The sequence below is a fragment of the Nylanderia fulva genome, unplaced genomic scaffold (genome assembly GCF_048542155.1).
Source record: "Nylanderia fulva isolate GAGA-0341 unplaced genomic scaffold, ASM4854215v1 Scaffold1079, whole genome shotgun sequence".
NCBI classification, from domain to species: Eukaryota; Metazoa; Arthropoda; class Insecta; order Hymenoptera; family Formicidae; genus Nylanderia; species Nylanderia fulva.
In genome coordinates this window covers 1-15792 of record NW_028189279.1, presented here as the reverse complement: position 1 = coordinate 15792, position 15792 = coordinate 1, and the positions used below count along the sequence as shown (strand labels likewise).

Genomic DNA, 15792 nt, shown 5'->3' with positions numbered 1-15792 from the left:
AAATTAAATTTATATATTAAATATATATATATATATATATATATATGTGTGTGTAAAAGTTAAATAAAATTATAAATAAATTGTAATTTTTCAAAAAGAATAGTTTTGTAATTTTTTTTAACCAATTCACCTAATATGCAAACTTCTAAAAATTTAATCACAATTTTCTGCCAAAGATAAAGTTATACAAACAGATATTATTCATATTAAATTATAACTAATAACATTTATATGATTTTTTTATTTTAATGAGTCAAAGTTTACTAATATATCTTGACATAACAAAATTCTTTTATTATAACAAATTTTATTGGCCTAATAATACCAAGTTTTTTTTTAATATTTAATTAAAACTATGATTTCTATTAATGTACATACAACGTGTACATGATTTATATTTTAGAAAAATATATCTTCTTTAAAAATAATTTTTAAGATTCACAACATAAAATAAATCATATTAAACATAAATATTCAAAAATATACAATTATATATTTATCATTTTTAATATTAAAACATTAAAGAATAAAAGAATAAATTTATAACATATTTCTTATTATTAATTGAGCAATTAATAATATCATTTATTTTATGCTTATATTACAAACTTTTTTAACAAATGCATGGATTTGGTACTATTTTTAAATATTTTTTAAAAGAATAATTTTTTATGTTTAAACAATATCAACAAAAAATATTAATTAATAAATAGCGAATTGATTATATTGTTTAGCTAATTTTATTTTCAATATTTAAAAATTTTGTTGTATAATTTTTTGTTAAAGAAATAAAACTCTAAAAAAGATGATACATTATAATTGCATATAAAAAATATGATCTTATTTACATTATATTTATAAAGCATTTTCAATCTTTATATATATAGCCTCTCATTTTGAATATGTTTTATACCGATATTGCACATCTAAAACCTAAATTTCCAGCTGATGTATCAGGTGTATTTTGACTACGTGCGGCACACCTATATCTGTGGCAATAACTTTTGTGACAAAGATAAGAACCACCTTTTTTTACTTTATTATTACCACTAGGTGGACCAATCTGAAAATATAATAAAAATAATTATAATACAAGACATAATATAGTCAATAATATACTCAATATATAAGGTGTTTCTAAAACATGTCAAAGATTTTAAAGGCATATTTTAGAGGTCGAAGTAGAAAAAAAAATTCCTTATAAACATGGGTCCAAAAATTTTTCACTTATCTAGGGGCTATAACTCATTGTCAGAGGGAAAGCATTTTTGAACACATATTTATCAAGGAACTTATTTTCTTGTTTTTATTCCTAGAAAACCCTTAAAATCTGACAGTTTTAGAAACATCCCATATATACACATATATTTTATTACACTAAATTCATAATAAATCCTTTTATATATAGGATGGGCCAAAAGTACCGGGACCCTTGAATATTTCGAAAACTAAGCATTGTAGAAAAAAATGTTTCCAATAAAACTTGAAAGAGTTCCAAATAAGGCGTTTATTGGTGACCTCAACTTTGACCTAGGGATCATTTCAAAGTCTACTTAATTTTTTTTTAATAGAATCCTTTATTTTTTTTATTACATATTCTTGTAGCTTATCTCAAGAGCTTTCCAAAACCTTATAATAAAGTATTTTTTCATGGAATACTCTTTGAGTTATATAAAGTTTGAAACTAACAATTTTTTTTACATAAAATGTAAATATCTTGCAAAATATTTAGTTTTCAGTAATCATACCTTAATACTTTTATGCACGAAATAATAAGACCAATCAATTGGTGTAAAGAAAACACATAATTGCTTTCAAAAAGATATATTGCAAATTGCATACATTCTTTTTAAAGCAACTGTGTTTTCTTTACATTGATTAATTGGTCTCATTATTCTGTGCATAAAAGTATTAAGATATGATTACCAAAAACTAAATATTTTTCAAGATATTTTACATTTTATGTCAAAAAATTGTTAGCTTTAAACCTTTATAATTCAAAGAGTACTCCATGAAAAAATGTTTTATTATAGTGTTTTGGAAAGATCTCGACATCAGCTACAAGAATATATAATAAAAAATAGGGGGTTTAACATTCTAATGTTGACCTTTACCGGGTTTTTCGAGATAATTTCAAGGTCAAACAGATGTTATCACCTAATAGTTTGTTTGTGCTATAATTCTTTTGTTTAAAAACTTTTTTTTATAAAGTCAATATTTTCTTAGATATTTTGCAGTTCCGGAACATTTGCCCCTTCGTGTATATATAGAATCTTTATATTAATTACAGGATTTGTTTGTCGATCACTGGAATGTCTTATCGCCCACCAATCGGCTGTCCACTCCCAAACATTTCCAACAATATTATGTAAATCATATTTATTTTGTGAAAACATCGTAACTGGCGATGTGCCTTTGTACCCATCTTCTTCAGTATTTTCTATAGGAAAATTGCCTTGCCAAATATTGGTCCTATAAAAGACAAATTTTTATCATATAATAATATAACAAAAACTGTATACATTTGCAATTACACATGTAAATCATATTTATAAATAGACATGTATATATATGTGTGTATGTGTATGTGTGTGTGTATGTGTGCGTGTGTGTGTGCGTGTGTGTGTGTGCGTGTGCGTGTGTGTGTGCGTGTGCGTGTGCGCGCGTGTGTGTGTGTGTGTGTGTATAAGATTACCTATGCTGATTATTTGGTATCAATTTATTTCCCCAAGGATAGAGTCTATCAGAAAGTCCACCACAGCATGCAACTTCCCACTCTGCTTCAGTTGGTAATCTCTTTCCCATCCAATTGCAATAAGCATTTGCATCATGCCAGGAAACATGAATAACAGGATGATCCATTCTGCCTAAATATTTTCTAATTAATCCCAGATTAATAAAGAGATAGCTTTATGAGCAAAATTCAAAGAACCTTCCACTAATCTTTTGTGAAATTGGATCTACATAAAAGCACCTGGTTTTCTCATATTATTATAAATTTATAACAATTCATATGTTATTTCAGTACACTTGAAAAGGACCAAAATTATGATCAAAACCTTGTGAGATTTATTAAATAAAGAATTGCCAGTATTGGTCGAGAAATATTTATTCCTTTTATAACAATTTGCCCAAGTTTTTGATCAATGTTTGACTGGTTGTGAGTCAATAACTGTCCATTATTTTATTTTTATTACATATTTGTTCATTAGATTGTAAGCATGCATATATGAAGAAATCAGTTAGATTTCCTTTCACCAAGATCCAATTTCATATATACAATTAGTGCGAAGTTCTTCTCTTCTTTTACCCTTACAAGTAATATTTGAATCGTTGCCTTCTGGATGTTGCCAAGAAGCTCCTTTCACAGGAACCCACCAAGGAGCCTGCGCAACTGCATGATTGATCCTGTCCTTCATATCTTGTGTTAAAAGACCTTCAAAGACAAAGGAATCTCCAAATCTCTCTGCCTCCGTTACATATCCAGTGGTTCTTACAAAACTCGCAAATTCCTCGTTACTTACTTCAAATTTGTCTATATAAAACCTATCTAATACCACTTCGCGTTTCGGTCCCTCTCCATCAGCCGTAAAAACTGGATTATTCGTTCCTATGAAATATGTCCCGGATTCTATCTTGATCATTTTTTTCATTCCCTCCTCTTTCACGCTAATCGCGTCCAATTTTGAACTATCCACGGCACAATATCCTGCTTGAGGAAAGAAAATCGCTTGACGATTCTTGTTTCCACATTGACAACTGTTGTTGCTCTTTATAGCATTTACACACAAGTAGCAAAATCCGATTGTCAATTGTATTTTGTAAAAATAATAAAGAGCGTCATTTTTGAAAAATGAAAATCTTGCAGTTCTTCAATAAATATTCTTTTTTATGAATTTCTTCTTTTTATAGATTTTATCTTTTTCAATTTCTTCTTCCTCTGGATTTCTTTTTTCTTTTCTTCAATTTTTTTGGATTTATTCTTTTTTTTAATTTCTTCTTTTAATTAATTTCTTCTTTTAATTAATTTCTTCTTTTTATGGATTTCTTCTTTTTTTAATTCAATCGCAAACGAATGTAAATAAAACCAAAACAGAACAGCTGAGTATCCAAATCACAATCACGAGTCACGGATTTTTGTTCGTTTGGGCTGCGTTCGAAAACTACACACTCGGGTGGTTTCGTGAGTTCAATGGAGAAATGGAGGGGATACAGTGTATTCTCGGGTGTAGTTAGGCATCGTGCAAAGTTTGCCCTAACCTTATAAGAAAAATTTTCAACCTCTAAATTAATTCTTATTTTAACATTTTTTCCATTATACGGTAAATAATAAAACATTTTTTTATAATGATTATATAATTGTCTTTTACTACTCAATTATTTTTTTATAAAAATCTTAAATAAAATATAAAACTGATTCAATATTAATTTCACATTTCATGTTACATTACAATTAAATTTACATGTTTTTCGAATTTGATATAATCTACGTTTTGATTAATATTTATAATTATAGTGTGTAAAAAAAATTCTTAAAAATTAATTCAATTTAATTATATCTAAAATGTTTAAAAAACAAGCAATCGCAATTATGAATGATCAAAGATGCATTCTCAGAGAAAGAGAGAAAATTATTTTATATAATTTTCCATTATTTAAAAAACTGCTTTAAACAATTTGTAGTGATAAAATTCAAAACAAAATTGTTTATAATTTTATGTTTTGCTTATTTCAATACGTGTGCTATGTTGATTATGAAAAGAAAATTTTATTATAATGAAACTAAGTTTCACTATAATATGAAATCTTATTGTGTTAAAATCCTGTTAGGAACACAATAATTCTGAATATGCTGAATGTGATATTATTAACTTTTTTATATTTGCAGGTAATAAAGTTTTGATCGATTAAAGAAGATTTCTTACACTGTATTAAATCAATGAAAAATATTACAATAAATAAAACATGAGTTGTCAAAAAGGAAATAGTAGTCGATCAAGATCTCAGAAATATCAGAATCATACAGTTTTCAAAAATAATTTGTACGATAACTCTAAGAAAATGAAGCATATTAATAGTATTGAAGTCATCGATGTTTGTGAGCGCTGCAAAAAGATAATAGAATGGAAGATCAAGTATAAGAAATACAAAGTCCTTAAAGCTCCAGTGAAATGCATAAAGTGTGAACAAAAAACTGTGAAACACTCTTATCATAATATCTGCTTGCCTTGTGCCAAGCAGAATGGAATTTGTCCAAAATGTGGAAAGATAGAAGAAAGTGAAAAAGTAAAGCCTAATATGGAAGAACTAAATAATTTGGATGAATAAAGAAGAATATCAAAACAATTCTAAAAATATTCTCAGAAAAAAAACTGGATATTTTTAGATAACAAATCTAATCAACACTTGAGTATGTATATTGAGTATTAAATTGTTAAATAAAAAATCTAGCTTATACATAAATAATATATACAGGGTGTTTTATTTTAATCACGCCTGACAAAAATCTCGAAAAATCTGAAAGATACAATAAAACGTTTTAGACAAAAATTGTTTAGTTCAAAGAAGGATACAAGATAGTGTCATTGGTTTGAGTGAACGTGCCAAAGTCATATGGAGTACAACTTTATTTTTTTAATGGAACCTTCTATTTTTCATTGCATATATTCTTGTAGCTTATCTCAAGTGCTTTTCAAAACACTAATTAAATTTTTCACGATGTACTTTTTGCATTATGAGAACTTGAAGTTTACAATATTTTGACATAAAATACAAAATATCTTGTGAAACATTCAGTTTTGGTAATCTTATCCTAATGCTTTAAAAAAACGTATAAAATTTGCAACATTTTTAAAAAATCATTTATGTATTTTCTTTACATCAACTGGTCTCTATTCTATGCATAAAAATATTAAAGTAAAATACTATAAACTTCAAATCTCATACTTAAAAGAGACCATACATAATGGAAAAATACTTTATTATAGTGTTTTGAAAAGCTTTTGAAATAAACTATAAGAATATGTGTGCAATAAAAAAATAGAGGTTTCTATTTAAGAAATTAAAAGTGATCTTCTCATATTAACTTATTTGTCTAAAAACATTTTTCTGTATCTTTTATATTTTTCGAAATATTTTTCTAGAGCGATTAAAATGAAATATGCTATATAAAAGTAATATAATATAAATAATAATATAAAAGTATCAAATTCCAAACTTTTAAACATCATTTTTATCCCATATTTTATTTTTAGCAAAAAATACAAAAAAATAAACAAATTTCTCCATTAAACAGACACAAATGGTGACAACAAAAACAAACATGAGGATAAAATTAATTCCAAAAAAGAAGATTTATTAATAAAACTAAAATCATTAGACTTATACAAAAGAGGATGATGATAGCAATTTTAATAATGATATTGTTTTATTATGTAATAAAAAATTTGTTAAGTAAAAGGAACTTTCTTAATTATATTTTTAATTTTTTTAATGATAGGTATTAAAATAGTTTCCTTTTTTATTATTATACACATATATTGACAATAAAATTAAAAAAGGCAATTGCCCTGGTGCACAAGTATTTAGTTGGAAAATTACATATAATAAATTTATTTGAAATTATAAATAAGAATGTGATCAATCACATGCGATTGCTTCTAGTAATTTTTCTGCTGAATTTGGCCATTCTTGTGATCACACATTTCCGATAATATCCAATGAAATCCCTAGTTTCAGTTCCATAAATTGTGTAGCCAATAAAATTGTCACTTTTCTGTAAAAGCTGCAAATCAATTGGCTACAAACTTATCGAATCGAATTCTAGCATATATAGGTCTGTTCTTTTTGGCTGAACTGGCTACACTAATTCAGAGGTTATCTTTTTCCTTCCAATCGTCGAGCAAAAAAGATAACCTCTGAACTAGTGTAGCCAGTTCAACTAAAAAGAACAAACATTACACAATTAATCTTTCATTTTATATCATAAATCTGTTATCTTCCTTTTTATATTATTGACTCATCCCCTCTTCTGAAATGAAATTTGCTAATTGTTGATATCGTAATCGTACAAATATCCCCCCCTCTCTCCCTCTCTCTCTCTCTCTCCTCCTCTTTCTCTCTCCCCCCCCTCTCTCTCTCCCCCCCTCTCTCTCTCTCTCTCTCTCTTTATAATGTAAAGATAACAAATATTCAGCTGACGTTCGTACATCAACAAAGCAGAATTGTTCGGGATGATATTGTTATTATTGTTAGATTGGAAAGAAGGAAAGGCGGAGACAAAGTAAAAACATATTTGTATTCTTTCTACGTATTTTTAGTATGACTCATCAGCCAAATGCGTATATATGTGATTATACGAAAAATAATGTTCATTATTTGATCGTCAGGTGAACGATGACATTTTGAGAAACTAGCTTGAATCTCATGAAAAAACTTGAATAACTTGAATCAAGAAGAATCAGGATTTTGCTTCAATCATGTGGAAACCTTTTGAGGCTGGCAGTTCACCTGTGGACTGGTGTGAAGGAAATTACAGTATTTCACCCCAGCATCGCTGAGTTTATGAATACAGTTCGTACATATTTTTATATATTTATACTATTTATTTAAAAACGCTTTCTCATTTGTTTTAACTTTCGAGTTTATTTTTATAATTTTAGATTAATTTAAACTTTATTATTTCTATCAGTACATATTGATTAAATGTAATAAATTAGTTTTTATAACCGTAATATATTACTTCTGCTCTAGAGTCAAACAGAGTTTGTCAGTTTGTTTGTCCTCGATGATCTTTATAACAAGTAGACTGATTAAAATGAAATTTTAAGGATTAATTCCTTATCATCTTGGAAGTGTTATAGGCTGTGTAATATATTTTTCTGAGAAAATTTTTTGGGGGTGGGTATGCATCAAAAAAGTTTTTTCAGCTTTTAATGTTAATGTATTTGAATCAAATATAAATAACACTTAAAAATAACAAATAGAAGTGTAAACTTTAATGTTCTAATAATTTAATGATATATTGATTTTTCTACTTAAAAAGAATGGAATGTTATAATTATAAAACATTTTTTTCTAAAATATGTGAAGAAATATTTTAATTAAAGATAAAAGATAACTGTTACTAAAAGAACTGATAATTGGACTATACTTTGGAGACAATTTTTCCTCAACAAAATTATTGAGGCATCAACAATTTTCGAGTTATAAGTGATTGAAAATAAAGAGTTTTTCGTAAACTAAGCCTCATGGAAATAAAATATTAACAAAATCACATTTTCTAATTAATTTTAAGTAGAGTTTACTTTAATAAAATTTATAGATAGGATAGAGTTTACTTTAATAAAATTTTAATTTAAGGTTTACTTATAAAGATACATGACAAAATTGGGAACATGCAAAAAATGATGGTTTTCGACGTTTTTGCTGAGAAAAAAAATCGTCTTCAAATAACAAGATATAATATATGTATATAAACATACAAGAATCATTTGGTGAATAAGGAGATGAACAGCTGTTGCAAAAGAAATTGCATATAATTGCAAAAACGAGCATATAAATCGTTTTGAAACTTTGCAGACATTTTTATATATTTGAAGAACATTATATAACAAAATCAAATTTTTATCATTGGTTTTTCATAGTTTGTGAATAATTTAATTATCTGCTTCTCGAAAAAAATTTGCTCCACAAATCACTTTCATGTTCTAGTTTTATGTAATATCCTATTTACCTAACTGCTATCAATTTCAGATTGATACAATGAAAGGAATATGCGTCTCACTGAGATTGGATCAATTGTTATCATTTAAATTAAATAATTAAATTAATAAAATTTTATTTTCTTTATTATTTTTATTTGATTATTAAAGTGTATTACCTTGATATTTGTTAATCATTTTGCATCCTGTCTATTGCGCTGGTCCTATCACGCCTATTATTACATTTTAATTGAATTTTACGAACCTATCTTTTCTAATCATCATTTAACTTATTTTTTAGTTCAGCAATGTGGTCTTCCTACTACTTCCACCTGTTCTCATGCACTTATTTAGAGATTACGGTCGCTTTGTGAATCCTGGAATTCATATAATTTGGTTTTTATTGATGATAGTGGGACTCAGTAGTGCATATTTTCATGCTACTTTGTCCTTGATTGGTAAGAATGAAAAATATGAAAATATATATCCATTAATTTAAGAAGTAGTGGTTTATAAAGTTTAAATTTTATATGTAATAGGTCAACTCTTGGACGAATTAGCTATTCTGTGGGTATACATGGCAGCTTTTTGCATGTTCTTTCCAAGAAGGTATTTTCCGAATTTCTTTCGCAATGATAGAAAGCTCTTCTCTATATTTGCAATATTACCGACTTTAATCGCTACTGGCTTGGCCATAATACATCCGGCAGTAAATGCTTTCGCATTGATGAGCTTGGGTATACCGGCGTTTGTATTTCTGATCATAGAACTAAAAAGGTAATTAAATAATATAGAAATTTATAAACGTATAAATTTAAATGCAGAAACAAATATGCAGAATGTACAAAAAGAAATCCTTTAATTGTACGAAAACTACGCATTTTCGAAAAAAAATTTTTCAATTGTAGATTTTAAAAAAAGTTTATTGGGCTTATTAGTTTGACCTTTGAAATTTATTTACTGGGCTATCAGTTTGACGTTTGAAATTCAAGATGACCTCGTCCTAATCTTAACAGTAAACATGTATATGGATCACTATAAAGAAATTATCATAACAAGTCTGTGATTTTTTGCTAAGTTTGAAATACTAAAAGTCACAAAATTTTAGTAGATAAAATTTTTTTAATCACTTTAAGTAACTTTCTTTAAAGTTTAAACAAAACGGAGAAAACTGGAGAATTTCTTTGTTATGTTCACCTATTTGTAAAAAATTCAACAAGTTAAAAAAAGTTCAACCACTATATCATACTATAAAGCAAGGACTCAGCTTTAAGAATCCACTTTAAAATTACTGTACGATGATTTTTAACGGAGTTATGAAAGATCAAAGTGAAAATAACAATTTTTTTCAAATCGCGATAATGTGAGAAGAAAAAATCAAAAGTTAAATTAAAAACGAATTTGCAGGGAAGACTTCAAGCTTTAACGCGAATAAGTCAAACAATTTTTTCAAATCTTATGTATGCGACATGTCTACAAAGTGAGAAAAAAGTTTCCATTTTATTATGTTCGTCGTTTTCTGTGTGTAAAAAATATCAGAATCATTGAAGAAAATGAAAAAACAGCTATGACCTTTCGAAATGAGAGATACGAGGTCATCTTGAATTTCAAGCTTTAAAACTCTTAAAATTAAAATTCTTGCTTTTTGAAATAAAGTTACATCTATTTAAAATTTGCCTATTTTTTTATACAATTTTTTTATCCCTTATTATTTTGAAGATTATGCCTTTTTAAATCCTACAACTTTTATCTGAAACATTTTTTTTGGAAAATGCGTAGTTTTTGTAAAGTGAAAGAGTTTTAACACTTATTTTATACTTTGTATATAAAATCAGATTAGAAATCTGAGAAATAATTATATATACAAATTTTGAAGGACTACCTCGATGAGAGTATATAGACTGGGGCTGCGATGTGGCGCCATGTGGATATTATCGGTAACTTGTTGGTTAAATGATCGTTTGTTTTGTGATACATGGCTAAATCTTAATTTTCCCTATCTCCACGCTCTATGGCATCTGTTCATCTTTATCGCAAGTTATACCGCAACGGTGCTCTTTGCATATTTTGCCGTACATGATGAAAAGCCACAACAATTGCCAGTACTTAAATACTGGCCCAGAGATGATTTCGAACTCGGTATACCATACGTGACTATTCGAAGTTATATGAAATTAAACTACAATTCGAACATATAGTTCTTGTAATCTCACTTTGAGACGATCTGATGCATTATTTATTACAATAAATGTAAGGGAATTTTATGTATCTAGATACATACATATATGCGTAGTACAATATACATATATTTTTACAACTTATATAAATATTTATTTTAGTAAAATACGTTGCAGCTCTTCCTTTTTATAGAATCACGTGGAAATAAAGTTTAGAGATTAGATTTTACATTATAAAAAATAAAATTAAAAAATACATACGTACAAAAATTATTACAAGGATATTAAAGAGAATTTAGTAATGATGTTATAATTCACTACATAGAAATATTATTATAATATTTATAATATAATATATTAATATTATATTATAATATTTATTATATTTTTAATATTATTATTTAAAAATGTAAATTATGTACATTATCTAATATTCTGTGGATCTGTTTCTATTTCTTAACATATTAAATTAATCATGATATCAAATATTAATAAGCAAATTATTTTTCTTGTAATAGACTAATAAATATTTTTATCTGTGGAGAGCGGATATTAATTTTTTATATGATATTAAATAATAAAGTTTATTTCTCTTATAAAAACCGAAAATAGAACCGTTATAAATATAACATTCATATACTTTATAACAAATTTGTTTTTAGTGTGAATGATGTAATTAGTTCTACATATAATTACTTACACTCATACACTTAAAATAAAATATTCCCTTATACATATAAATGTTATAACTTCGGTTAATTATTTATGATCACATACACTGGTCAAAAAAATTGTCGCAATACACAATTAATATCACAATTTCGCGTAAATTCAAATAAGCGTATCTCCGCGAACAATTATCGTATTTAAAAAAAAATTTTTTTTTAATTTTAAAGAGTGAAATCTCTACTTTAAGAAATTTTCGTTCGATTTTGATTTCATCCTCTCCCCTCTTTCCATTCCGTTAAAAAGTAAAGTATGTATTTTTTTCAAAAATTGCAAAATTTGACGAACTCTACGGGGTAAAATAAATTTTTTTCGCAAATCTTAAAACAAAAAAATTTTTCAAATACGATAATTTTTCGCGGAAATACGCTTATTTGAATTTACGCGAAATTTGATATTAATTACGTGTTGCGATAATGTTTTTGACTAGTGTATATTAACAAATTAAAATATAATTTATACATGATTATGTTACTCATGTTAATTTTTTTACAAAGGACTATTTTGCAAATGTTACTTAAAACATTCTAATTGTTACTTAAAAACGTGATGTGCAATTTATATTTTAAGTACATAATAACATATCAAATATATTTAACTTACATATATATACATATGTGTGCGTATGTTTTGTATGTATACAACGTAAACAATATACTCAGGATTTTAATTATGTAAAATTTGAGACTGTATATATACATATGTACAATAAGAAAAAGATATTATGAGTAAACAATTTTCAATTTGTAGCTATATTATATGACATATACAGGGTGTCCCAAAATTAATAGCAAATCTTTTAATGGTAGATTCCTGGGATTATTTGGAGACGATTTTTCCTCAGCGAAAATGTCGAGAGACCATCATTTTTTTTAATAAGGAAAACAATTAGATATTTAAAGACAAGGCTCGTGTGATATTATAAATTAAGATTTAGAAAAACAGGGCCAACTATAACGAGCATATTAAATTAGTGAGAGATGTAATGTCAACACATAATTGATTTATTTCTTAGTAAATACAATGATAATAAAATAATAAAACGTTTCGGCTGTTACCTCAGCCTTCTTCAGTAAATATAAAAACAATAAAAAATTCTTTAAGTAAAATTATGACATATTACGCATTAGAGTCTATTTTTTAATGAACATTTTGGTTTGATAAGTCGATGAATTTAAATTGGGTTACGCTTATATCATTTATTAAATTAGATATTGTTTCTAATCGGCTAACCTTTTTTTAGCTAAGATGGTAAACTTTTTGTTTATGTAAAAAAACATGTAAACGAGTTCCCTGTTGTTATTAGAACAAGGTTTTCATTTTTTGCCTCTCTGCCAAATGATCCCCCGGAATCTGCCATTAAAAGGTTTGCTATAATTTTGAAATACCCTATATATATACATATATATGTTTAAAATAGGAATGTGGGTGTATTAATTCTACATGTTTTTAGTATTACTATAATTTAATGTATAACTAATTTTTTTTTTTTATAACTTAATGTGATAAGAAATAAAAATGTAAAATTTAAAAATGTATAAGTTTGGTATAAATGATGTAATTAAAAATTGGAAGATATATTTTTTTTCATTCATATTCTCCTCTAAAATACATAACATTTTTATCCGTTTCATGGCCCTTTGACTTCGTACAATAATTTAGGATTAGACATATTTTTTTTAAGCTCCTCGAAAATATAGACAGCTATATTTTCAGTTGTCGATGTTTTTGCTTTGAAATAATCTACTTGTTTATCAATATATTTTTGTGATCCATTTTTTTTATCACCACTTTCGCATTACATCCTTCAATCTGTCAAATTGAGAATCATGCCTGTTTTTGGGATCTATCGGTCCGCGCACAGTTACTTCTACTGTAAATGAAAATAAAGAACTTGATGTTACTTTATCTGCAAATCTAAATTTGAAATTTAGTTATTAAAAACGTTTATTATGTATAGTATAATAATAAAAAAATTAAAAAGAATTCGAAAACAATAGTGTCTATGGCCACTATTTATTTTTTCTTGCAACTTTCATATTTATCAGAAGAAATAATTTTATCGGCTCTCATTTAAGAATATAAATATGATGTTTTTACATCGGCCAACAGAGCCAAAGCACGAAAAATTAATTATTCGGAACTGTATCTCTTGGTTTGAGATCACTAAGTTCCATATTTATATACTACAAAATGATGTACTTAAATTTTATTTTAAGACATTTTGGAAACAAAAAAAAATTAATTTTTTACTTTTAAATTTGAAAACGTTCTTTTTTATTATATGAACTTATGATTACATATATGATATAATGAGTGAAAATATAAGTTAAAATGGGGGGTGTATCAGATCACCCGTGCCAGCCGAATATTTCAAAAACCGCGAACGACAGGCAAAAATGTTCCCTACAAAAGTTTAGAATTTTGAGTAACGCATTACATAGTAATTTAGTACGCCCCTTGAATAGCGTTGTCAAGGTCACGTAAAGATCGCCTTCAATTTCTTAAATGAAATTTTTCTATTTCATTACATATTCTTGTAGCTGAGGGTCGAGAGCTTTCCAAAACCTATAATAAAACATTTTTTCATTAAGTACTTATTGAGTTATAAAAATTTTAAGTTAAAAATTTTTTTTTTAATACATGTAAAATTTTTTTTTAATAACATCGTGCAAAATATTTAGTTTTCGGTAATTAAACCTTGATACTTTTATGCATGGAATATGAGACGAATTAATTGGTGTGAAGAAAACACATAGTTGCTTTAAAAAGGGTGTATGTTTGGCAACATATTTTTTTTTAAAAGCAATTATGTGTTTTTCTTTACAAAAATCGATTGGTCTCATTATTCCGTGAATAAAAGTATTAAATGTGATTACCAAAAACTAAATATTTTGTACGATATTTTACATTTTATGTAAAATATTGTAAACTTCAAACCTTTATAATTCAAAAAGTACTTTAATTGGAAAAAATGTTTTTATTATAGTTTTTGGAAGCTCTCGACATCGGCTACAAGAATATGAAATGAAAAGTAGGGAATTCCATTTAAGAAATTAAAGGTGATCTTTACGTGACCTTGACAACGCTTATTAAAGATCGTACTAATATTACTATATAATGCGTTACTCGAAACCCTACAACTTTTTGTAGGGAACCTTTTTGTCTGTCGTTCGCGGTTTTTTTGAATATTCGGCTTGACACGGGTGGTCTGAAACACCCTGTATAATTAAAGTATATATAATTAAAAATAAGTTTTTAAAATAATTACCTGTGTAATTATGACCGTGCCCCCGGGATTATTGCATTTCCCATATTTGTTGCATTTTCGGTGTCATTTAAAAATGGGGTAAATTATTAAAGGTATTTAAATATTTTGATATAAAAATATCCAAAATCTATCAAACAAAAATTTTTATTTACGAAATTTTTCAACCAATTTCTGAAAAATCAAATTTCTCGAACAAAAACTTGAAATATTCAATACATCTATTTAATTTTAAAATAAAATGCAATTTTTTTATTTAATAGTCGATGAAAAAAAATTGATCAAACAAAAAAATTTTTATGTAATACAAAATAGGATGAAAAACCCAAGGGGGCTCAATTTTTTTTCTTGAATTTTGTCGGAAATTTTAGAAATTACATTTAAACAAAGTCTTTAACATTGTATCAAAATTTGTGAAATTTAATAAAAAAAATAAAAATTTTATAAATTTTATTGTACAATTTATTTTTTGTTAGAAATTGATGCGCAATTAAAAATTTTAAAATAAAAAGAAAGTAATTTTAAATAATAAATTTTTTTTTAAATTTGTTCGGGGCAACAAAAACATCGAAAAACCTGGATTACTCGAACCAAAAATTTTAAGCCTTTTTTAAAAAAAACTCAAAAAATTATGGGTTAATACCCAAAAAAGCTTATAATGATCTTATCCCGTTTTTTCCTTTTTTAGTCTTTTAATATGTTCCTTTTCAATTTATTATTGAATACACATTTTTTAATCAATAAATAAGTTAAATTTTTAATATTTTTAATTCCCCGTTCCGCTTTTCCTCAAAATGTCTCCATAAATAAAAGGGAATCAAAACAACGGAACGGGAAAGCGCGGAAAGCGGGATCTAGTAAAGTTTAGTTCTTTTTCTTTCCCCGTTTCCCCCTTTTCCCGCGTCCTGTAATCGCACCC

The 15792-nt window shown here is 26.5% G+C and overlaps 2 protein-coding genes and 2 pseudogenes across 4 annotated transcripts; 2 read left to right on the top strand and 2 right to left on the bottom strand.

The window, feature by feature from the left end:
- Positions 1-799: 799 nt before the first annotated feature.
- On the bottom strand, positions 800-3833 carry LOC114943622 (formylglycine-generating enzyme). 2 transcript variants are annotated; one of them, XM_085485326.1, is made up of 5 exons: positions 3525-3588; positions 3317-3436; positions 2696-2867; positions 2289-2472; positions 800-1063 (listed from the first exon to the last, which is right to left on the bottom strand). In XM_085485326.1, exons 2-5 carry the CDS (start codon positions 3417-3419, stop codon positions 908-910), a joined length of 615 nt encoding a protein of 204 aa, XP_085341452.1. In that variant the 5' UTR covers positions 3420-3436; positions 3525-3588; the 3' UTR covers positions 800-907. The 2 variants fall into 2 exon arrangements, with proteins under 2 accessions (XP_085341452.1, XP_029175109.2); XM_029319276.2 differs by having other exon boundaries at positions 3317-3833.
- Positions 3834-4194: 361 nt separating this feature from the next.
- On the top strand, positions 4195-6459 carry LOC114943628 (uncharacterized protein C9orf85 homolog; annotated as a pseudogene). Its single transcript, XR_014925310.1, has 3 exons — positions 4195-4322; positions 4889-5410; positions 6296-6459. The product of XR_014925310.1 is annotated as an uncharacterized protein C9orf85 homolog (transcript).
- Positions 6460-6886: 427 nt separating this feature from the next.
- LOC114943634 (inactive alkaline ceramidase) lies at positions 6887-10970 on the top strand. Its single transcript, XM_029319286.2, is given in 6 exon segments — positions 6887-7282; positions 7389-7544; positions 7546-7572; positions 9004-9160; positions 9242-9479; positions 10579-10970. Coding segments are annotated over 5 exon segments (810 nt in total). The 5' UTR covers positions 6887-7282; positions 7389-7478; the 3' UTR covers positions 10901-10970.
- Positions 10971-13163: 2193 nt separating this feature from the next.
- Positions 13164-14947, bottom strand: LOC146725024 (6-pyruvoyl tetrahydrobiopterin synthase pseudogene; annotated as a pseudogene).
- Between the last annotated feature and the right edge of the window lie 845 nt (positions 14948-15792).

What these genes read in the sequence shown, in the direction of transcription:
- LOC114943622 (XM_029319276.2), bottom strand. Translation starts at nt 3,653, where the DNA reads ATGAAAAAAATGATCAAGATAGAATCCGGGACATATTTCATAGGAACG. An exon ending in CAACGATTCAAATATTACTT is followed by an intron (nt 2,868 to 3,316) that starts GTAAGGGTAAAA and finishes GAAAATATTTAG; the next exon opens with GCAGAATGGATCATCCTGTT. An exon ending in ATACCAAATAATCAGCATAG is followed by an intron (nt 2,473 to 2,695) that starts GTAATCTTATAC and finishes TGTCTTTTATAG; the next exon opens with GACCAATATTTGGCAAGGCA.